The sequence below is a fragment of the Diorhabda carinulata genome, chromosome 6 (genome assembly GCF_026250575.1).
Source record: "Diorhabda carinulata isolate Delta chromosome 6, icDioCari1.1, whole genome shotgun sequence".
Lineage (NCBI taxonomy): Eukaryota > Metazoa > Arthropoda > Insecta > Coleoptera > Chrysomelidae > Diorhabda > Diorhabda carinulata.
In genome coordinates, this window is record NC_079465.1 from 30,823,978 (window position 1) to 30,848,534 (window position 24,557).

The window sequence follows — 24,557 nt, forward strand, 5'->3', positions numbered from 1 at the left end:
TGTTAAAATTATTGTTCTATTAATAATATTTTGGCTTTTGTAGTTCTTTTTTTGATTGAAAATTTTAGAATTTGTAATTTATCTATGATATCATGATTTAGACAAAGTTTATATGAGTTGGAGAGGGAGAGGTATACGAGTTAGTTCAAAAAGGTTCGAACTAATGATAGAGAAAGAAAGAACATCTACACTATCTATCTTTCTTTATTTTATTTTAAGTGGAACCTCAGAGTGAGAACGCCATCAAAGGAAAATAAGTTTCGATTCTAATAGCGAGTAAAGAGAGATAGAGGATGATAAGTCGATACTATTTATCGCTTTTTCAATAGTACAATTTCGTTAAATCCGCTTTTTGCTTAATATCAAATCTATGGTTTCAAGCTATTTCGGAAAATAATAAAAAATATTGGAGAAAATTCTAGGCTATTACTTAATAAATTTGACATTCACTTTTCTTCTTTTTTATATTTAAAAAAGTACGAAATATACACACGTCGAATTAATAAACAAGTTTGTTAATATAATATTAAGTTGAGGCATCATTTATTTATTTATTTATTTATTTAATGTGCAAAACATTGTGAGTAATTACAACTCTGTACTGTTAAATTTGACATTTACTTTTCTTCTTTTTTATATAACAAAAGGTATGAAATAGACACACGTCATCTCGAATTAATAAACAAGTTTGTTTATGTTACATTAAGTTATAATTAAAATGAGGCACCTTAAAATAGTTTTTATAGTGATATTATTTAATTTAGTGATAAGTATTACGTGCCACAATAAATATTCGAAAAAAGCGAATGAAGAGAACAATAATATAAATAAAAACGATGAAGAACACATTGATTTACGACCAATATCTCTAAAACATTTAGATAGGCCGTTTCGTATGGCGAAATTGAATCTTCTTTGGTCCAAAGCCGTATTAGTAAGTTTTTGTTTACTATTATTTATTAAAAAATTCATCATACCGAGTGGGTTTACAGAGATTATCAGAAGTGAAATTGAAATCCATATTTGGAGAATTAAAACTACACGATAAAGAAGAAATAACGTGGAAACACCTTAGAGCCGAAGGAAAGGATAAAGATGGCATAATGGAAGCTAAATTGAGGAAAAAATTGCTGCAAATCATGGAAAATTACGGGCTTTTAGATCAAGCGGACGATATGGAGGATGTGGAAAAAATAAAACGCTGGAAACCGCTAAACGAAGCGAGCGACAAACATATAAATAAAAGTTTATTCAAAGATAAAAAGTTGAATAAACTGTGGGAAAAAGCGGAAAGAGCTGGATTCACCCCGGAGGAACTTCTGGCATTGAGAGAGGAATTCAATCATCATCAAGATAAAATTGATCAGTATTATGCCTTATTAAATGACGTAAAAAGCGTACCACAAGATTACGAAGGAAGTAAGTGGATAAATTCAATTTTTTTATGTTAACACGTTGACTGCCGAGGTAATTTTTTTTAATAAGATTTCCTACACCTTTCAGTGTATTTAAATAAGTATTTTTAACGTTTTAATGTGATTAAATAAATTCCCTCTGCATTCAACGTGTTTAATGATTGTTTTCAGATGCAGTAGAAGATTCCTTGGATAAATTCAATAAAATAGAAACAGAAGAAGAAAAAGAACCTAACAAAGATTACATAGACAAAGTGAATTTGATTAGAGAAAAGCACAAGGATATTAACGACGGTTTCGACCACCTACACCTACTTTCTGCCAAAGGTCCTGCTAGCAAGGAATTCGTCGAACCGAAAGTGCAAGGATTATGGAAAATTGCCGTGGAAAGTAATTTCACACCCGCCGAACTCCATTCTTTGAGAACGGAATTGTTGCACTACGAAAATCGGTTGTTGAAGTTGAGACATCTTCAAGTGGAACACGCTTTGCACGAAGAAAAATACAAGGAGAAAGAGAAAATGGGGATCGCGGGAGGGAAGACGGATAAACAATCGTTGATGTCGGATACTATAAAGAAACACGCCAGGAAAGTGGAAAAGATACATTTGGATATCGAAACTAGGATAATGCAGAAACATATCGAGTTGTAGTTTTGTAGAGGGTGGGGAAAAATGATGCCAAAAAGATATTTAACTATTCAAAAGTAACTTTAAAAAATTGTGTGTTACAATAAATGTGTAATTAGAAATGGAATTGTGTTTTTATTGTTGAAACTTTTTATTTCCAGTCGTTCTTACAACAAAAAGTTGGATTATACGAGGAGTGTTTGAAATATAATTTAAATATTCAAAATATTAGTAAGGATTCGAATTCGAGGAACATAAAAAAAAACACGTACAACAGCACAAATTATTTTATTTCACAAGTTTCGGTAAACAAAACAAATATAAAAATATCGATATACGACGTACTTTCAATAATTTCGAAATTTTTTGATTTGAATCTTCAAAATTGTTAAAAATAACGTTCATAATTGAAAAAAAATATGTACACAAAACTTATTTTGGGTATTTCGACGATGAATATTGACTTTTTTCACTTTATTTTTTAAATTTTAAGGATAATAATAAAGAGACAATGCTTTAATCATCCTTTACATCCCCTATTTTTTCTTTTATATCGTTAATAATCCTGTAAGAAGCATCTTTAAGTCCTTTAATAAGCACGTTCTGTATCTGATTCAATGTATAAGACTCCTCTATATCAAACTCATTTAAAACAGATTGATACATTTCGTTCATTTCTTCTTTAACTAAACGACATAAAATTCGAACGTTTTCTTCATTTTCTTGTACCTTTTTTCTTCTCTCCGCCTCGATTTTTTCATATTCCTCAATTTTTTCCTTCAAATCGACGTTTTCTTGCTCGATTTTCGCATATTTATTCTTCAAATCTTCCACAGATTCTTTCAAAGTTTCTACAGTTTGTTCATGTAGTTTACTTTCTTCTAGCGATTTTTCCAATACATCTGCCGAAGTTTTCTTTTCCAAATCCGAACATTTTTGCTTGTATCTCTTCAATTCCGCTTGTAAATTTTCCGATTTCAGCTCTAATACTTTCAATCTAGACGACAACGAGCTACTGCATTCTTTTTTTTGTACACTGATCGTATCTAATTTTTCCACTATTTGATTTAAGCTAGTCTTTATTTCGGAGTTATGTGATATTAATATTGAATTTAGATCGTTGTAGCTCGAATAACATATGGGTACGATATTTGTTTCTTCTTCCCTATCGATTTTTTTTATTCTCCTAAATTTTTTATTTTTGTTACTTTCGTATTCGTCCGAAATGTCAGATTCGATTACTTCTAGTGGTTTTGGAACTATCTGTTGCCCCATTTTGGTGATCCTGTTTAATATATTCGCTTTTTTTATCGAATCCGAACTATCGGAATCGAGATCTTGAGTCGCAGGTTTGGGTGAAATTTTCGGTTTATTATCGTCTTCTAATATTACGATACCTCCGCATAATTTTAAATGTTCACTAAATTCTATCTGTTGTTCGTTATTATCGAATCTGACTAACCAGTTTTGTTTGTTGTTGTCGTAAAAAGACGAAAAATTATCTTTACGTTGTTGAAAATAGAATTGTTCATTTATTTTCGCTCGCAATACTGTATTAGTTTTATGTTTATAAGCTATTACTTCGTAAGTTTTTAAATCTGTTGAACCTATAATAGCTAAACCGTGTTTTCCCATCGGTTTGTAAGTTTTATCTTCCCTAAAATTATATCTTAAATAATACCCGAAAGATAATAACTAATTTTTACCAAAAAAAAAAAAAAAAAATATAGAACAAAATACCTACGATTTCCATAAAATAACTATCTTTATTGTTATCACTGTTGTAGATGTATTTTTCGAAACTGTGGGTTGTTTAGGTGCTGTGTATATCAAATTTTTTGAAGTATCTTCATTTTGTGATGGGGGCGATTCAAATAAAGATGATAATTTCGAACTTAAATTAAATATCAATTAACATACTTCGTAAAATTAATAAATCATATATTTTTACCTGTCTAATGGGTTAAAATCGTAATCATCGTCGTTTTCAAACATATTAATTTAATAAACTTTAAAATATATCATTTAACCTATAAATACAAACATTACTGACAGCTCATCTTCTTCTAATTCTTAAATGTCATTTTGAACTAATAATTTTATTAAGTTACATTTTGAAGATAAAGAAAACATTTTAACTACCCTAATTTAAGATTATAATTTTATTTTTTCTTATAAATCCAAATTCTAATCAGTAAGTGATTACTTAAAATGATTTAAATTTTAAAAAACCATGCTGTAACAGCTGCTATACACGAATAGATGAGTTGAAAATGTTATTATGCACAAAAAAAGAAGACTTATTAAAATGTCAATTGTCAATTAAATTTAAAACTTTTTTCTGGACATTTTTATTTTAAATAAGGAATACAAAGGATAGAAATAAAAATAACATCAATATAATATTTTTTTTATTATCAACATTCTATAAACTAAAATCTTGATGCCTATATCTAATGGCGGACATATTTAAAGTATTGCACATTGAATTCGACGGTATTCCGCTATAATTAAAATGAGTATTAGACAAAAAACTACAAGGTTGATTCGATATGTTATTAAAACTATTTGTATAAATATCGTGTTGGTTATACGGGGTGTAGGAACATTTCCACGGCATCACGTATTGTACATCGTGGTGTTGATGCGAGGACGTGTGCGCCATTGTGGAAGTTTGATACGGATACGGAGATTTTTCCGACAAATCCGGTTTTAAAGTTACCGGAGTCGATTTCGTCGGGGGTTTCGTCGTAGGAGATTGTTGTAGGTTAAGGCTTCGTTCGTTTCTGCGAAATTTCGCGCGACGATTTTGAAACCATACCTAAAATATTTCATATCGAAAAATTTGAAAAACGCGCCGGTATAAAATTACTTACTTGTACTCTGGCTTCGCTTAGACTGACTTTACTGGCCAAATCTTCCCTAACGAAAGCGTCTGGATAATGAGTTTTTTCGAAAACTTTTTCTAAAGCCGCCAATTGCGCCGTAGTGAAAGTCGTTCGATTTCTACGTGGTTTTTTTAGTTTATCTTCGCAACAAGCATCTAAAACAATAACCCCGTTGCCATTTTGCCGTGAAAAAATCTTAAACGACGAAAAAACGTTGTAATTAACCGCTTAAATTAATCATTCGAATTAACCAACTACATTATCCAATAAGTCGACTGACTGACACACAGATGGCGCTGCCATCGTCAATTCCGTATGACGTTTATCGAGTACCAACTGTCAATGTCAAATATCATGACATTTCGATTTGGCAACCATTTAATCGGTCGGCGAAGCGTCCAAAGTCAGCTGGGTAAGGGAGAGACAATTGATAGCGAGTTGTTGGATCGTTTGAATGAAAAATTCAAGGAAATATAGTCCGGATCTGGTCCGCAGTGACTTAAAAAATGCTGGTCGGTAAGAAATTAGTTTCGAACAAAGCGCAAATGATTAAATTAAACTAGTTTGTTCAGATTTTTCGTCACCTGCGCACCCTTAACTATCGTGACGAATTACATCGACTGATTTCACCCTATCGGCGTTTGTGATTTGTTTGAAAAGTCGGTTTCCGACGTCGCGTAATTTTCGTTTAAAAAAACTTTCTAAAACATAAACACGTTCGCATTTTCGACTGTCAACTCTTGGAAAGTTTAGTGTGACATAGTCAAACAACTGCGGTTCAAAGCGTCGGTTTCACAAAATTGATGCGACCACTACGACCGTTTTAATTTTAGTATTTTTATTGGCGTTCGACAATTTTTTACCCGCATTCGTGCGTCTTATTTCAAATTTTATAGTCGCACCTTTTAACTTTATCGATTTTCTCGGAAAAAAAAAAACGAAATTTATAACGTCGTCAATTTGTGACGCTGTTTGCTTTTTCGAAATAAACAAGTAAACAAAATGTTTTAAGAGAAACGACATTCGGAGCGTAAAGTTCCAGGAAAACCGAAATTTCATATAGAATATTATTTCCGACGTAGACAAACTCTTAAAAAAAATAAAGCATCGCAGAAAGTCTATTAAATCCCTCGATAAGTCGTGTGATTGACACGCAGATGGCGCTGTAAATGTCAATTCCATATGACGTTTACGAAGTACCAACTTTCAAAAGACCGTGTGTCAAATTTTGTGACATTTCGATCTGTCAGAAAAAAATGACAGCCAATTAAGTGAAGTTATTTTCGAAATAAACAAGTAAACAAAATATTTTACGAGAAACGACATTCGGAGCTTCTCAAATACGACGTAAAGTTCCAGGAAAACCGAAATTTCATATAGAATATTATTTCCGACGTAGACAAACTCTTAAAAAAAATAAAGCATCGCAGAAAGTCTATTAAATCCCTCGATAAGTCGTGTGATTGACACGCAGATGGCGCTGTAAATGTCAATTCCATATGACGTTTACGAAGTACCAACTTTCAAAAGACCGTGTGTCAAATTTTGTGACATTTCGATCTGTCAGAAAAAAATGACAGCCAATTAAGTGAAGTTATTTTCGAAATAATTTCGTGTGTTGATTTATTATTGTTCCGAAAGTGTTATTAAGACTCTGGTTCATCTAAAAGAACGTGGTTATATAGCCACAGATGATGGCGCACGTTCCGGACGTCGAATTGAGTTGGTTACTCCAGAAAACATCGAAAAACTCCACGAATTTGTTATATAAGAACGTGTTGATGATTCGGAGCAGCTTTTGGACAAATTTACACGGTAATAAATCAGATTTTTTTCATCGATAAGTTAGTATGGATAAAACACGGATCCACCGCTTCATTCCGGAATCAAAACGATCAATATCTAAATGGATTGGAGTCGGTGAACCAAGTCCAAAGTCACGACAGTCAGTTGGGAGCTTTTGGATCATTTGAATGCAAAGACAATTCGCAAGTCGATGGCAACGTTGTTTAAATTGAATAAATTGCTTACCAATCCACCGTATTGTCCAGATCTGGTCCCCAGTGCCCGCCGGTACGAAATTTAGCTCGAATGAAGAAACAATTACCGAAATTTAAGCTTATTTTGGATTCCGCATAAATTTATTTTTTCCTTAAATCGATGAAAGTCTATTTCCGAAAGACCGCGTTCAAAGTTCTAATATAAATTCGAGTGTTGCGTCCGTACATAATTTAATGGATGGCTTTTAAATCTTTTGATGTAATTCCGAGGTACTTTGATGTGGCAATCGCGATATTTTCATTTCGACGCGATTATTTTCTATTTGTAAGCATATTCGGATGATACATGAACGTTTTTTCACCATACGGGATCCAGTGGCGTAGCGAATTTGAGTTTTTAACCCCCCCGTAGTTTGTCTATAACTCCCACACATATCCCTCCGATATCTTTCCTTGATAACAAAAGGTTTTAGGGCTTTTTCGTCGCTGTCTCAATTGTGTTGGTATCCCTGGGATTCGTTTGTACTATATTTTGGAAAAAAAAAATGTTTTTATCCACTTTTTGGCTTCATATAATTTTCCTGGCGAAGGTCCTCAAAATAGCCATTAAATCTTCATCGTTCGAAAATATCTGACCACCGAACCGTTTCTTCAAAACTGGGTACAGAAAATACTCCAAGGGGGCTAAATCTTGCGAATATGATGCTTGGGGTAGCAATTCAAACTTTGATTCATCAATTTTGATAATTGCAATAACGGTCTTAGTCAAATTTGATTATTTCTGTTTGTTTATCCCAAAAAACCGACGATGGAACGGTTTTTGATTTCTTTGGAGCCGGTTCTGTCTTTCCAGTACATTGTTTTTATTGTACTTTTGCTTCGGATGATAATAAAATTTTTCCGTTTCAACAAATTCACTCAAAACGTTCACTTTTGTTGCTTGCTAAATAAATAATAAAAAACGTGGCCAGGTACTTTCGGAACCAACCTCGTATGTATTAATTATTATTATTATCGATGACCATTGCGATTGGCGATTAAATTTAGCGTTAACAATGAAGCGGACTGATAATTTTTTAAAAAATAATGTTTTTTTAATGAAAAAAAAAAAAAGAAAAAACGTTACGAGGGTTGGTTTAATTTTTAAATTTCGTCAAACGAAATAACTTCCCGTTGCTTACAACACCAAGCGAATAAAAGGATAATAATAATAATAAAAAAAGGAACTAACCTTCGGCTGAATCGGGATCTTGGTCTGAACCGGAGGCCCTTCTTTTGTCGCCCAATCTCAATAGGCTGGTGACAGAAAACTGACGCGAGTTGGACGAACAATGGATTCTACCATTGTAATCTTGTTCTCCATTAAATTCAGACAAACGTCCATCAAAAGTAAACATTTTAAATACGAACACGTCGATTTTATTTTTCTTTCAAATCATTTCAAATTCACGGAAATTAATTAAAAAAATTTACAATTGTTTTAATCGAAGAAATTACATCTGTCATTATTTATGACACATTGACAGGAAGTGAAACGTCAAAACCGATTTATCATTTTTGAAATCGCGTTGAAAAATTGAAAAGAAAAAAAATTGGAAATTAATGTTTTGTTTACTAATTCTTTAACGAATTCTAAATGAAAACTGGCAGAGATTTCAGGAAAGAAACCACAAATATCCCGAAAGGCGGCGCGTGATTTCCCCACTACTTCCAAACGTCTTAATTTGAGTAAGTTATGGGCGGGGTTGATGTTCGGTGCGTCTAATTAATTTTGATGAATATGAGACAGATATATCTCTTTTTATGACTCGATCTAGGATCCAGAATCTAGTGATTCAATCACTACGATGTGTCGTTAGCTTAAAGTCATTTTTGACTGGAAAATATGGTTTCAATCATCTGATGTGATTAATCTCATAATTTCATGGTTTAAATTTAAATAATCTATTAAGAATCGTTTTTAATTGTAAATTTATGATTATATCATCGAAATATACGCATATTCCCCTTTTTAATTGTAGATTTATGGTTTGGATCATAAAAATAGAAAGAAATGACGATATAATACAATAGTTCTGTGAATTAAATCATCGAAATCGATTGGATATTACTTTTCATTGTAGATCTATGGTTTAGATCATAAAAATAGAAACAAATTATGACATAAAACAGTAGTTCTGTGGATTAAATCATCGAAATCGATCGGATATTACTTTTCATTGTAGATCTATGGTTTAAATTATAAAAATATAGACAAATGACGATATAAAACAGTAGTTCTGTGGATTAAATCATCGAAATCGATCGAATATTACTTTTCAATGGTAGATCTATGGTTTAAATCATAAAAATATAGACAAATGACGATATAAAACAGTAGTTCTGTGAATTAAATCATCGAAATCGATTGGATATTACTTTTCATTGTAGATCTATGGTTTAGATCATAAAAATAGAAACAAATTATGACATAAAACTGTAGTTCTGTGGATTAAATCATCGAAATCGATCGGATATTACTTTTCATTGTAGATCTATGGTTTAAATTATAAAAATATAGACAAATGACGATATAAAACAGTAGTTCTGTGGATTAAATCATCGAAATCGATCGAATATTACTTTTCAATGGTAGATCTATGTTTTAAATCATAAAAATATAGACAAATGACGATATAAAACAGTAGTTCTGTGGATTAAATCATCGAAATCGATCGAATATTACTTTTCAATGGTAGATCTATGGTTTAAATCATAAAAATATAGACAAATGACGATATAAAACAGTAGTTCTGTGGATTAAATCATCGAAATCGATCGAATATTACTTTTTAATGGTAGATCTATGGTTTAAATCATAAAAATATAGACAAATGACGATATAAAACAGTAGTTCTGTGGATTAAATCATCGAAATCGATCGAATATTACTTTTTAATGGTAGATCTATGGTTTAAATCATAAAAATATAGACAAATGACGATATAAAACAGTAGTTCTGTGGATTAAATCATCGAAATCGATCGAATATTACTTTTCCATGGTAGATCTATGGTTTAAATCATAAAAATATAGACAAATGACGATATAAAACAGTAGTACTGTGGATTAAATCATCGAAATCGATCGAATATTACTTTTCAATGGTAGATCTATGGTTTAAATCATGAAAATATAGACAAATGACGATATAAAACAGTAGTACTGTGGATTAAATCATCGAAATCGATCAGATATTACTTTTTAATGGTAGATCTATGGTTTAGAAAATAAAAATAGAAACAAATGACGATATAAAACGGTAATTCTGTGGATTAAATCATCGAAATCGATCGGATATTACTTTTCAATGGTAGATTTATGGTTTGGATCATAAAAATAGAAACAAATTATGACATAAAACAATAGTTCTGTGGATTAAATCATCGAAATCGATCAGATATTACTTTTCATTGTAGATTTATGGTTTACATCATAAAAATAGAAACAAATGACGATATAAAACAGTAGTTTTGTGGATTAAATCATCGAAATCGATCGGATATTACTTTTCAACGGTAGTTCTATGGTTTAAATCATCGTAAAATGTAAATATTACACTATTATAATGTATTGTTTTATGCAATAGAGAGTTTTTCATTAGACGTACACGTATTTTGATGAGAAAGTGTTAAAAACATCATAAATAGTTTTGTTGTACTAACTGTATAATCAGAAAAATGAGAAACATGGAAAAGAAAATGTCGCGGCTCTTCGTTAAGCCGCAAACTTTTCAGACGATCCTCGTACATTATTAGTATCGCCGTTACTGACTTTACCTGATTATTTCGATATGGGGCATCTTTAGAATTTGTCAAAGAATGAGTGCCAATTTCGTAAACAATCCGAAAACGGTAGGGGAGATTTTTGTGAGAAGAATGCACGGCAGCTGATCCAAACGTCTCTCACCAACAACCAATTCGAATTAGTGCAAAATTTTCATTTATACAATGTACAGGTATAAGGATACCACCTATTTGTTATATTCTGATATTCGAAAAAAGTCAAATACACTGCTCCACAATTGGCGTAAGTTGTCTGCCACGCAAACCCGATTTAACACCATTGGACTTTTTCCTGTGGGAGATGCGGAGTTGTGGGGTCGTGTCGCAGTTTGAAAACCTCCGCCAAGGCCACAAAACAAGAAAAAACGGCCCTCGCCCATCGAAATTTGGACTGAAGAAGATTTTGAAACAGTTCTTTGCAAAAATTGTGGCCACTCAAACGTCCGAAGCTGTTTTTCTAGCCGTGGAACTGGCAATTTAATAAAAATTGACAGAATTATGAAAACGGAACAAAATGGCGATCCCTCCAACAGGACAATGACCCCAAACATAGTTATAAATCATGTGGAGGATATCCGGAAGAGAAAAAGGCACCGGGGGTGTTAATAAACATAGTTCGGCCTCCTCGGAGCCCGGATTTCAATCCCGTTGAACTTTTGTGGGTAGTTCTCGATAGAAATGTCCGTAATTGCGGTCCGTCTCGGCGAGAGAATGTTTTTATGGAGAATTTGGTTGACTGTAGTCTTTTTCGACGTACATTGCTTGTAAAAACACATACAGGGTGGTTTAAAACTTTTGACCCGCAATGTAAATAACAACCTCGTGTTAGTTTGCTGTTTTAGTAAACGAAATACGATGAACGAACCTCATTATTAATTTTTTGCGTATTTTGAAAGTCGGTAGGCGTTGTTGAGCTGTCAGTACATGTCCGACCCACCGCCCGCCGTCTCTCCGGCTTGACTATATCGTGACGCCACCCATCAAGTTGCATCGATAGTTCGAGACATCACAGAAATCGGACATGCATTCCCGATGTTTGGAGAATTCCACAAATGCACGGGACGATGTCTGTCCCGGCATCCAACATATTTTTATTTTTTTTGGTGTTTTCGACATATGGTTCAACTGGACCATATAAAAACGAACAGCACGTCTTATTATAACGTACCTATAGCGTTATATATAAAACTCAGTCATTTTTGATACGGTGTGTTAATAAAGTAAAGAAAATTTTTTTTTCGTAAAAGAAACGTACAATTTCAAATTCGATTTATCAAAAAATGATAATATATACTTTTTATTTATGATTCGGTGGTTTGGTTAGATGTAATGACATTTTTCGTAGTAGTTCTGTGGTTCGAATCGTCTAAACTACTAACGTAGTAGTTCTGTGGTTTAAATCATAGAAATCGATTAGAAATCACTTTTTATTGTAGATCAATGGTTCGAATAATCGAATTGTGACAAAATTAACACTTTTTTTGGATATTCTAATGGTTTAACTGATAAAAATAGAAGAAATGTCGACATCAGATTGTAGTTCGGTGGTCGAAATCATCTAAATTGTGATAATATCATTTTTTACTATAGTTCTGTGGTTTAAATCGTCTAAAAACTAGTAATGCGACTTGATGTAATAGTTCTGTGGGTTAAATCATAGAAATCGATTGGAAATCACTTTTTATTGTAGATCAATGGTTCAAATGATCGAAATATGTTAAAATTACACTTTTTTTAGTGTAATCAAATAGTTCGGCTCATAAAAATAGACATCAAACTATAGTTCTGTGGTTCAAATCGTCTTAAAATTTGTAACGTGACTTGATGTAATAGTTTTGTGGTTTAAATCATAGAAATCGATTGGAATTCACTATTTATTGTAGATCAATGGTTCGAATAATCGAATTGTGACAAAATTAACACTTTTTTAGGATATTCTAATAGTTTAACTGATAAAAATAGAAAAATTGTCGACATCAGATTGTAGTTCGTAGGTCGAAATCATCTAAATTGTTATAATATCATTTTTTACTATAGTTCTGTGGTTTAAATCGTCTAAAAACTAGTAATGCGACTTGATGTAATAGTTCTGTGGGTTAAATCATAGAAATCGATTGGAAATCACTTTTTATTGTAGATCAATGGTTCAAATGATCGAAATTTGTTAAAATTACACTTTTTTTAGTGTATTCAAATAGTTCGGCTCATAAAAATAGAATAAACTACGACATCAAAATATAGTTCTGTGGTTTAAAATCGCTTAAAAGGTTCTAATGTGACTTGATGTAATAATTCTGTGGTTTAAATCATAGAAATCGATTAGAAATCACTTTTTATTGTAGATCAATGGTTCGAATAATCGAATTGTGACAAAATTACACTTTTTTAGGATATTCTAATAGTTTAACTGATAAAAATAGAAAAATTGTCGACATCAGATTGTAGTTCGGTGGTCGAAATCATCTAAATTGTTATAATATCATTTTTTACTATAGTTCTGTGGTTTAAATCGTCTAAAAACTAGTAATGCGACTTGATGTAATAGTTCTGTGGGTTAAATCATAGAAATCGATTGGAAATCACTTTTTATTGTAGATCAATGGTTCAAATGATCGAAATTTGTTAAAATTACACTTTTTTTAGTGTATTCAAATAGTTCGGCTCATAAAAATAGAATAAACTACGACATCAAAATATAGTTCTGTGGTTTAAAATCGCTTAAAAGGTTCTAATGTGACTTGATGTAGTAGTTCTGTGGTTTAAATCATAGAAATCGATTGGAATTCACTATTTATTGTAGATCAATGGTTCGAATAATCGAATTGTGACAAAATTAACACTTTTTTTGGATATTCCAATAGTTTAACTGATAAAAATAGAAAAATTGTCGACATCAGATTGTAGTTCGGTGGTCGAAATCATCTAAATTGTTATAATATCATTTTTTACTATAGTTCTGTGGTTTAAATCGTCTAAAAACTAGTAATGCGACTTGATGTAATAGTTCTGTGGTTTGAATCATAGAAATCGATTAGAAATCACTTTTTATTGTAGATCAATGGTTCAAATGATCGAAATATGTTAAAATTACACTTTTTTTAGTGTAATCAAATAGTTCGGCTCATAAAAATAGACATCAAACTATAGTTCTGTGGTTCAAATCGTCTTAAAATTTGTAACGTGACTTGATGTAATAGTTTTGTGGTTTAAATCATAGAAATCGATTGGAATTCACTATTTATTGTAGATCAATGGTTCGAATAATCGAATTGTGACAAAATTAACACTTTTTTAGGATATTCTAATAGTTTAACTGATAAAAATAGAAAAATTGTCGACATCAGATTGTAGTTCGTAGGTCGAAATCATCTAAATTGTTATAATATCATTTTTTACTATAGTTCTGTGGTTTAAATCGTCTAAAAACTAGTAATGCGACTTGATGTAATAGTTCTGTGGGTTAAATCATAGAAATCGATTGGAAATCACTTTTTATTGTAGATCAATGGTTCAAATGATCGAAATATGTTAAAATTACACTTTTTTTAGTGTATTCAAATAGTTCGGCTCATAAAAATAGAATAAACTAGGACATCAAAATATAGTTCTGTGGTTTAAAATCGCTTAAAAGGTTCTAATGTGACTTGATGTAGTAGTTCTGTGGTTTAAATCATAGAAATCGATTGGAATTCACTATTTATTGTAGATCAATGGTTCGAATAATCGAATTGTGACAAAATTAACATTTTTTTTGGATATTCCAATAGTTTAACTGATAAAAATAGAAAAATTGTCGACATCAGATTGTAGTTCGTAGGTCGAAATCATCTAAATTGTTATAATATCATTTTTTACTATAGTTCTGTGGTTTAAATCGTCTAAAAACTAGTAATGCGACTTGATGTAATAGTTCTGTGGTTTAAATCAAAGAAATCGATTAGAAATCACTTTTTATTGTAGATCAATGGTTTAAATGATCGAAATATGTTAAAATTACACTTTTTTTAGTGTATTCAAATAGTTCGGCTCATAAAAATAGAATAAACTACGATATCAAACTATAGTTCTGTGGTCGAAATCATTTAAATTGGTATAATATCATTTCATTTTTTATTATATTTCTGTGGTTTAAATCATAGAAATCGATTGGAAATCACTTTTTATTGTAGATCAATGGTTCAAATGATCGAAATATGTTAAAATTACACTTTTTTTAGTGTAATCAAATAGTTCGGCTCATAAAAATAGACATCAAACTATAGTTCTGTGGTTCAAATCGTCTTAAAATTTGTAACGTGACTTGATGTAATAGTTTTGTGGTTTAAATCATAAAAATCGATTAGAAATCACTTTTTATTGTAGTTCAATGGCTCAAATCATCGAAATATGTTGAAATTACACTTTTTATTTTATTTCAAACATTTAGCTGATAGAAATAGAAAAAATTACGACTACGAACTGTAGTTCTGTGGTTAAAATCATCTTAATAGTTGTAATAACATTTTGTGTCGTAGTTTTGTGATTCAAATCGTCTGTATCTATATATGTTGATAAGTAATGACCTCAGGTGTCATGTCGAAAACTGTTCAGACGTCCCTCGTATTTTAAATTACAATCTTTCCCTGTACAACCAACACCCCATTATATTTTACACAAATTATGGTTTTTTTAATTGGAAATAATGGTGTCGACGTTTATAGTTGCTTCCTTATGTGTGTGTGTGTGGTAACTTAATAATTTACATCGCGTTTCTTGGGGCGATTGTTAATTTTAAATTCTTCACACATTGATGTATCTGTCAACAAAAATTTGATTTATCCGGAGGAAATCCCTCAGAAATCGATTAAACACAAAAATTGTCGAGTTGGAGCCAAAAAATAAGATAAACAACTTTTCTATAACTCCACACCTCGTATTTATCGATTCGAAGATAGCTTACGACACGGTGATTAACATTCAGGAACGTCCAGCTAAAAATAGTTCAATATACAGGGGTGAAATAGATAGTTCTTGCACCGAGATGACGGTGGATAATAAATTTCGAAATATCTACGATTTTTATGAATTTATATCTCGTATTTATCGATTCGAAGATAGCTTACGACACGGTGATTAACATTCAGGAACGTCCAGCTATAAAAAGTTCAATATACAGGGGTGAAATAGATAGTTCTTGCACCGAGATGACGGTGGATAATAAACTTCGAAATATCTACGATTTTTATGAATTTATATCTCGTATTTATCGATTCGAAGATAGCTTACGACACGGTGATTAACATTCAGGAACGTCCAGCTATAAACAGTTCAATATACAGGGGTGAAATAGATAGTTCTTGCACCGAGATGACGGTGGATAATAAATTTCGAAATATCTACGATTTTTATGAATTTATATCTCGTATTTATCGATTCGAAGATAGCTTACGACACGGTGATTAACATTCAGGAACGTCCAGCTATAAACAGTTCAATATACAGGGGTGAAATAGATAGTTCTTGCACCGAGATGACGGTGGATAATAAATTTCGAAATATCTACGATTTTTATGAATTTATATCTCGTATTTATCGATTCGAAGATAGCTTACGACACGGTGATTAACATTCAGGAACGTCCAGCTAAAAATAGTTCAATATACAGGGGTGAAATAGATAGTTCTTGCACCGAGATGACGGTGGTTAATAAACTTCGAAATATCTACGATTTTTATGAATTTATATCTCGTATTTATCGATTCGAAGATAGCTTACGACACGGTGATTAACATTCAGGAACGTCCAGCTAAAAATAGTTCAATATACAGGGGTGAAATAGATAGTTCTTGCACCGAGATGACGGTGGATAATAAATTTCGAAATATCTACGATTTTTATGAATTTATATCTCGTATTTATCGATTCGAAGATAGCTTACGACACGGTGATTAACATTCAGGAACGTCCAGCTAAAAATAGTTCAATATACAGGGGTGAAACAAAAAATTACAATATAATCTGAAAGAATTGCAAAAAAAACAAGAATAGATAATTTTATATGAAAAAAAGGGTTGATAATTTAATTTATTGATTTTTTTGTGTACTAATTAAATAAATTTGGTATATAAATACGTTTGTATGACTCATTGAAATACAAATGTCATCTAATAACGATATGAGCCCTATAGTTACCCAATAATTATTTACACGCTTTGTTAGGGTTAATAATATTAGGTTATGGGGTTTTATACCATAAACATATGGTTCTAAATCGTGCTTGTTATTTTAATGTAACTACCACGTCATTTTCGTAAATTACAGTCGATTCGGTTCAATTTAAAGGATTTGATACGTTTCAGGAAAAAAAAAATGATAAGGGATTAGAAATTTCGATTTTTGAGGGTTGGAAATGATTTTTTTTCACAGAAAATTTATTAATTGTAGTTATTTTATAATGGAATATTATATACAACTAGTAAATTCGTTTCGTGAATGATTTTTCGTGTATTTCTAATTAATTCACCCCTCCCAATTTTTTTTTCTTCATCTACCTGTACTACCCCGTATTAAGCGAGGCCTTCCCTTCATGATTCAATGAATATAAACTACGGAATATGTTTATACTGTGAGAAACAAAAAAAATTTAGTCTCAGGGGAGATAGGATGAACTATAAGGGACTCGCCGTTATTTATATAACAAAAGCCGAACCGTTTCCTTTTAATTTTTGGTCGAATCTTCTGTGGAAATAGAAAAAATATAGTTTATATCACATGCCCTACCGATCAAGAGTTGTTGCTCACCCTATAGTTAGGATCGATCGATTTTGACATTCTCTGTATCAATTTCGACAAATAATCGTCGTTCATTTCGTTTTTTAGGTTATTTCCTGTTCAACTTGCCGCACAACTCAACTTTATATTATAGTTCTGTGGTTTAAATCGTTTAAAAGGTTCTAATGTGACTTGATGTAGTAGTTCTGTGGTTTGAATCATAGAAATCGATTGGGAATCGCTATTTAGTGTAGATCAATGGTTCGAATAATCGAATTGTGACAAAATTACACTTTTTTAGGATATTCTAATAGTTTAACTGATAAAAATAGAAAAAATGTCGACATCAGATTGTAGTTCTGTGGTCGAAATCATCTAAATTGTTAAAATATCATTTTCTATTATAGTTCTGTGGTTTAAATCGTCTAAAAGGCTCTAATGTGACTTGATGTAGTAGTTCTGTGGTTTAAATCAAAGAAATCGATTAGAAATCACTTTTTATTGTAGAGCAATGGTTTAAATGATCGAAATATGTTAAAATTACACTTTTTTTAGTGTATTCAAATAGTTTTTAGGATATTCTAATAGTTTGGCTGATAAAAATACAAGAAATTACGATATCAGATTGTAGTTCTGTAGTCGAAATGATCTAAATTGTTATAATATCATTTTTTACTATAGTTCTGTGGTTTGAATCGTCTAAAAACTAGTAATATGACTTGATGTAGTAGTTCTGTGGTTTGAATCATAGAAATCGATTAGAAATCACTTTTTATTGAAGATCAATGGTTCGAATCATCGAATTGTGACAAAATTCCACTTTTTTTAGTGTATTCAAATAGTTCGGCTCATAAAAATAGAATAAACTACGACATCAAACTATAGTTCTGTGGTTCAAATCGTCTAAAAGGTTCTAATGTGACTTGATGTAATAGTTCTGTGGTTTGAATCATAGAAATCGATTAGAAATCACTTTTTATTGAAGATCAATGGTTCGAATCATCGAATTGTGACAAAATTCCACTTTTTTTAGTGTATTCAAATAGTTCGGCTCATAAAAATAGAATAAACTACGACATCAAACTATAGTTCTGTGGTTCAAATCGTCTAAAAGGTTCTAATGTGACTTGATGTAATAGTTCTGTGGTTTGAATCATAGAAATCGATTAGAAATCACTTTTTATTGTAGATCAATGGTTCGAATCATCGAATAGTGACAAAATTCCACTTTTTTTAGTGTATTCAAATAGTTCGGCTCATAAAAATAGAATAAACTACGACATCAAACTATAGTTCTGTGGTTCAAATCGTCTAAAAGGTTCTAATGTGACTTGATGTAATAGTTCTGTGGTTTGAATCATAGAAATCGATTAGAAATCACTTTTTATTGAAGATCAATGGTTCGAATCATCGAATTGTGACAAAATTCCACTTTTTTTAGTGTATTCAAATAGTTCGGCTCATAAAAATAGAATAAACTACGACATCAAACTATAGTTCTGTGGTTCAAATCGTCTAAAAGGTTCTAATGTGACTTGATGTAATAGTTCTGTGGTTTGAATCATAGAAATCGATTAGAAATCACTTTTTATTGTAGATCAATGGTTCGAATCATCGAATAGTGACAAAATTCCACTTTTTTTAGTGTATTCAAATAGTTCGGCTCATAAAAATAGAATAAACTACATCAAACTATAGTTCTGTGGTTCAAATCGTCTAAAAGGTTCTAATGTGACTTGATGTAATAGTTCTGTGGTTTGAATCATAGAAATCGATTAGAAATCACTTTTTATTGAAGATCAATGGTTCGAATCATCGAATTGTGACAAAATTCCACTTTTTTTAGTGTATTCAAATAGTTCGGCTCATAAAAATAGAATAAACTACGACATCAAACTATAGTTCTGTGGTTCAAATCGTCTAAAAGGTTCTAATGTGACTTGATGTAATAGTTCTGTGGTTTGAATCATAGAAATCGATTAGAAATCACTTTTTATTGTAGATCAATGGTTCAAATCATCGGAATATGTTAAAATTACACTTTTTTTAGTGTAATCAAATAGTTTTTAGGATATTCTAATAGTTTGGCTGATAAAAATACAAGAAATTACGATATCAGATTGTAGTTCTGTAGTCGAAATGATCTAAATTGTTATAATATCATTTTTTACTATAGTTCTGTGGTTTGAATCGTCTAAAAACTAGTAATATGACTTGATGTAGTAGTTCTGTGGTTTAAATCAAAGAAATCGATTAGAAATCACTTTTTATTGTAGATCAATGGTTTAAATGATCGAAATATGTTAAAATTACACTTTTTTTAGTGCATTCAAATAGTTCGGCTCATAAAAATAGAATAAACTACGGTATCAAACTATAGTTCTGTGGTCGAAATCATAGAAATCGAATGGAAACCACTTTTTATTGTAGATCAATGGTTCGAATAATCGAATTGTAACAAAATTACACTTTTTTAGGATATTCTAATAGTTTAACTGATAAAAATAGAAAAAATGTCGACATCAGATTGTAGTTCGGTGGTCGAAATCATCTAAATTGTTAAAATATCATTTTCTATTATAGTTCTGTGGTTTAAATCGTCTAAAAGGCTCTAATGTGACTTGATGTAGTAGTTCTGTGGTTTAAATCAAAGAAATCGATTAGAAATCACTTTTTATTGAAGATCAATGGTTCGAATCATCGAATTGTGACAAAATTACACTTTTTTTAGTGTATTCAAATAGTTCGGCTCATAAAAATAGAATAAACTACGACATCAAACTATAGTTCTGTGGTTTAAATCGTCTAAAAGGTTCTAATGTGACTTGATGTAATAGTTCTGTGGTTTGAATCATAGAAATCGATTAGAAATCACTTTTTATTGTAGATCAATGGTTCAAATCATCGAAATATACTGAAACTACATTTTTTATTTAATTTAATATATTTAATAATAATTACCACGTAAATATGTACGTTTGGGTTCGGATTTCGCCGACCCCGTGGTTGTATACTATGCGGGCGACACCTTTAAATATTTTTCAAAAAACTATTATTATTGGTGGTATTTATGAATCGTTCGTTAATTGCGGTTAGACGCGTGCGGGGCCCGGTGTCCCATCATCGTTGTACAAACAATTTTTTTCTTATAAAACACGATATCGAATGAACTTTTCAAAAAACATAAAAACCCGTCATCGAAAACTAATCAATATAAATAATTATTTAACGCACATAAATATACAGGGTGTTCCAGTAAAAACTTACAGGCATAAATATACACATTCGAAAATTATTAATTTCTAATGGATAATTACGTACGTCCAAATAGTGTTTTTGATAGAATAAATAATTCTAAACAACTATTTGACTACCAGGGGCGGCTCTAGCCTAATGCTTAAACGTATTATTCGTTTAACTCGATCAAATTTATGATTTAGGAGTTCGCCACAAAAAAAATTATCATTTATTGAATTTTTATCGCCGAATCGTGGAATAAGGAAATGTTTTTTTGTATTTGTAATTATAGAAGTGTTTTGGGACATCTACTTTATCTCGATGGGGAAATTAGCGTTCGAAAATCACTAATTGATCGTAGTTTTCACCAAATTTAGTTCCCTGTGATTTTTTATCGTTTCCGGATTCTAAAACCGCTTCGATCAACGCGTTTTTACCCCATTGAGGTCTACAAAAGGCTTCCTATAATCAGATTTAGCGTTTGAATGCTTGTTAGACACCACATCTGAGAAAAAAATACTTATTAGTGATGATTAACTTATAAAATCGGGGCTGGTTGACTAATCGGTTAATTTTTCGTCGTCTCGTATTTCGAAAACAAACTTTTAAAGATGGGGCGGGTATTATAAATAGTTATTCGATGTATACACGGTGAATCGTCTAACCAGCCGTACAGGATGTCTCAAAAAACATCAAACATCAAATTCTAACTATAAAGGCTTAAAACTCAGTCGTATTAGTAATTTTTTTATGTCATCCTGTATAGTAATGGTTAAGTTAGAGATTTATCCAAACAGGAAAACTAGAACCGGGAAATTTGATTGGAAAACTAGCTTCGAATCATTGACAAATCAAGACAGTCGATTGTTTTGTTTTTTAATTTAATTCCAAATGTGTAAACGTTGAAAATCTTTTAAGTACATTCCGATTTAACTTCGTGGGCTACCCCATAACCATTTAACCCTTTTTAATATTAATATAATGATTTTTGAAGTTTATTTCCCAAATAATTTTAGTAAACAGTTTATAAAAGACTAATAGTTTTCGTAAAATTCGATTTATACATTTCGTGGGATCTGGGAATAATCCCGAAAAAAATGATGTAAACGAAAAGGAAGTAACAGCAATTAAATCGAAGAAGCATCTTCATTTAAATGTCAAACAACAACGCTAACGTAAATGAGGCGTGCGTAACCATCGTTCATTAATAAAATCATTCCGACCGTATCTTTCCAGAGTTGCCAGATTTAGCGAAATGTCAGAAAACATCCGATCTGCATGTACGAAGACGAAAAGTTGGAAAAGACACTTCCAAAATGGATTTAGGAGATTCGGCAACGTCGTTTTATAAAAAAAAAACGTTGTGGGGATGAATTGAAATGTGGATCGTCGAAAAACTTGACCAAACGGTACTGGACAACCGTCGTGTACCATTTCGAAGGCTGGTTGTCCTCATAGAAGCTGCCGTTGGTAATTTTTCACGAATTATGTGTTGCCAGATTTAACGAAATGTCAGAAAACATCCGATCTGCATGTGCAAAGAAGAAAAGTTGGAAAAGACACTTCCAAAATGGATTTAGGAGATTCGGCAACGTCGTTAACCAATAAAAAACGTTGTGGGGATGAATTGAAATGCGGATCGTCGAAAAATTTGACCAAATGGTACTCAACAACCGTCGTGTACCATTTCGAAGGCTGGTTGTCCTCATAGAAGCTGCCGTTGGTAATTTTTCACGAATTATGTGTTGCCAGATTTAACGAAATGTCAGAAAACATCCGATCTGCATGTGCAAAGACGAAAAGTTGGAAAAGACAATTCCAAAATGGATTTAGGAGATTCGGCAACGTCGTTTTATAAAAAAAAACGTTGTGTGGATGAATTGAAATGCGGATCGTCGAAAAATTTGACCAAATGGTACTCAACAACCGTCGTGTACCATTTCGAAGGCTGGTTGTCCTCTTAGAAGCTGCGGTTGGCAATTTTTCACGAATTATGTGTTGCCAGATTTAACGAAATGTCAGAAAACATCCGATCTGCATGTGCAAAGAAGAAAAGTTGGAAAAGACACTTCCAAAATGGATTTAGGAGATTCGGCAACGTCGTTAACCAATAAAAAACGTTGTGGGGATGAATTGAAATGCGGATCGTCGAAAAATTTGACCAAATGGTACTCAACAACCGTTGTGTACCATTTCGAAGGCTGGTTGTCCTCATAGAAGCTGCCGTTGGTAATTTTTCACGAATTATGTGTTGCCAGATTTAACGAAATGTCAGAAAACATCCGATCTGCATGTGCAAAGACGAAAAGTTGGAAAAGACACTTCCAAAATGGATTTAGGAGATTCGGCAACGTCGTTTTATAAAAAAAAACGTTGTGGGGATGAATTGAAATGCGGATCGTCGAAAAATTTGACCAAATGGTACTCAACAACCGTCGTGTACCATTTCGAAGGCTGGTTGTCCTCTTAGAAGCTGCGGTTGGCAATTTTTCACGAATTATGTGTTGCCAGATTTAACGAAATGTCAGAAAACATTCGATCTGTATGTACGAAGACGAAAAGTTGGAAAAGACACTTCCAAAATGGATTTAGGAGATTCGGCAACGTCGTTAACCAATAAAAAACGTTGTGGGGATGAATTGAAATGCGGATCGTCGAAAAATTTGACCAAATGGTACTCAACAACCGTCGTGTACCATTTCGAAGGCTGGTTGTCCTCATAGAAGCTGCCGTTGGTAATTTTTCACGAATTATGTGTTGCCAGATTTAACGAAATGTCAGAAAACATCCGATCTGCATGTGCAAAGACGAAAAGTTGGAAAAGACAATTCCAAAATGGATTTAGGAGATTCGGCAACGTCGTTTTATAAAAAAAAACGTTGTGTGGATGAATTGAAATGCGGATCGTCGAAAAATTTGACCAAATGGTACTCAACAACCGTCGTGTACCATTTCGAAGGCTGGTTGTCCTCTTAGAAGCTGCGGTTGGCAATTTTTCACGAATTATGTGTTGCCAGATTTAACGAAATGTCAGAAAACATCCGATCTGTATGTACGAAGACGAAAAGTTGGGAAAGACACTTCCAAAATGGATTTAGGAGATTCGGCAACGTCGTTTTATAAAAAAAAACGTTGTGTGGATGAATTGAAATGCGGATCGTCGAAAAATTTGACCAAATGGTACTCAACAACCGTCGTGTACCATTTCGAAGGCTGGTTGTCCTCTTAGAAGCTGCGGTTGGCAATTTTTCACGAATTATGTGTTGCCAGATTTAACGAAATGTCAGAAAACATCCGATCTGCATGTGCAAAGACGAAAAGTTGGAAAAGACAATTCCAAAATGGATTTAGGAGATTCGGCAACGTCGTTTACTAATAAAAAACGTTGTGGGGATGAATTGAAATGCGGATCGTCGAAAAATTTGACCAAATGGTACTCAACAACCGTTGTGTACCATTTCGAGGGCTGGTTGTCCTCTTAGAAGCTGCGGTTGGCAATTTTTCACGAATTATGTGTTGCCAGATTTAACGAAATGTCAGAAAACATTCGATCTGTATGTACGAAGACGAAAAGTTGGAAAAGACACTTCCAAAATGGATTTAGGAGATTCGGCAACGTCGTTAACCAATAAAAAACGTTGTGGGGATGAATTGAAATGCGGATCGTCGAAAAATTTGACCAAATGGTACTCAACAACCGTTGTGTACCATTTCGAAGGCTGGTTGTCCTCTTAGAAGCTGCGGTTGGCAATTTTTCACGAATTATGTGTTGCCAGATTTAACGAAATGTCAGAAAACATCCGATCTGTATGTA

At 32.2% G+C, this 24,557-nt stretch overlaps 3 protein-coding genes across 4 annotated transcripts; 1 reads left to right on the plus strand and 2 right to left on the minus strand.

Annotated features, from left to right (window-relative positions):
* The first annotated feature begins 635 nt into the window (after window positions 1-635).
* Window positions 636-2,166, plus strand: LOC130895572 (alpha-2-macroglobulin receptor-associated protein). Its single transcript, XM_057802945.1, has 3 exons — window positions 636-934; window positions 993-1,419; window positions 1,587-2,166. Exons 1-3 carry the CDS (start codon window positions 719-721, stop codon window positions 2,066-2,068), a joined length of 1,125 nt encoding a protein of 374 aa, XP_057658928.1. The 5' UTR covers window positions 636-718; the 3' UTR covers window positions 2,069-2,166.
* Window positions 2,167-2,517: 351 nt separating this feature from the next.
* On the minus strand, window positions 2,518-4,112 carry LOC130895569 (FK506-binding protein 15-like). 2 transcript variants are annotated; one of them, XM_057802941.1, is made up of 3 exons: window positions 3,996-4,112; window positions 3,789-3,938; window positions 2,518-3,701 (listed from the first exon to the last, which is right to left on the minus strand). In XM_057802941.1, the coding sequence occupies exons 1-3, from the start codon at window positions 4,037-4,039 to the stop codon at window positions 2,561-2,563; spliced, it is 1,335 nt and encodes a 444-aa protein (XP_057658924.1). In that variant the 5' UTR covers window positions 4,040-4,112; the 3' UTR covers window positions 2,518-2,560. The 2 variants fall into 2 exon arrangements, with proteins under 2 accessions (XP_057658924.1, XP_057658925.1); XM_057802942.1 differs by lacking the exon at window positions 3,996-4,112 and having other exon boundaries at window positions 3,785-3,923.
* Window positions 4,113-4,438: 326 nt separating this feature from the next.
* Window positions 4,439-8,548, minus strand: LOC130895576 (paired mesoderm homeobox protein 2-like). Its single transcript, XM_057802949.1, has 3 exons — window positions 8,164-8,548; window positions 4,921-5,087; window positions 4,439-4,865 (listed from the first exon to the last, which is right to left on the minus strand). The coding sequence occupies exons 1-3, from the start codon at window positions 8,327-8,329 to the stop codon at window positions 4,470-4,472; spliced, it is 729 nt and encodes a 242-aa protein (XP_057658932.1). The 5' UTR covers window positions 8,330-8,548; the 3' UTR covers window positions 4,439-4,469.
* Window positions 8,549-24,557: the final 16,009 nt, after the last annotated feature.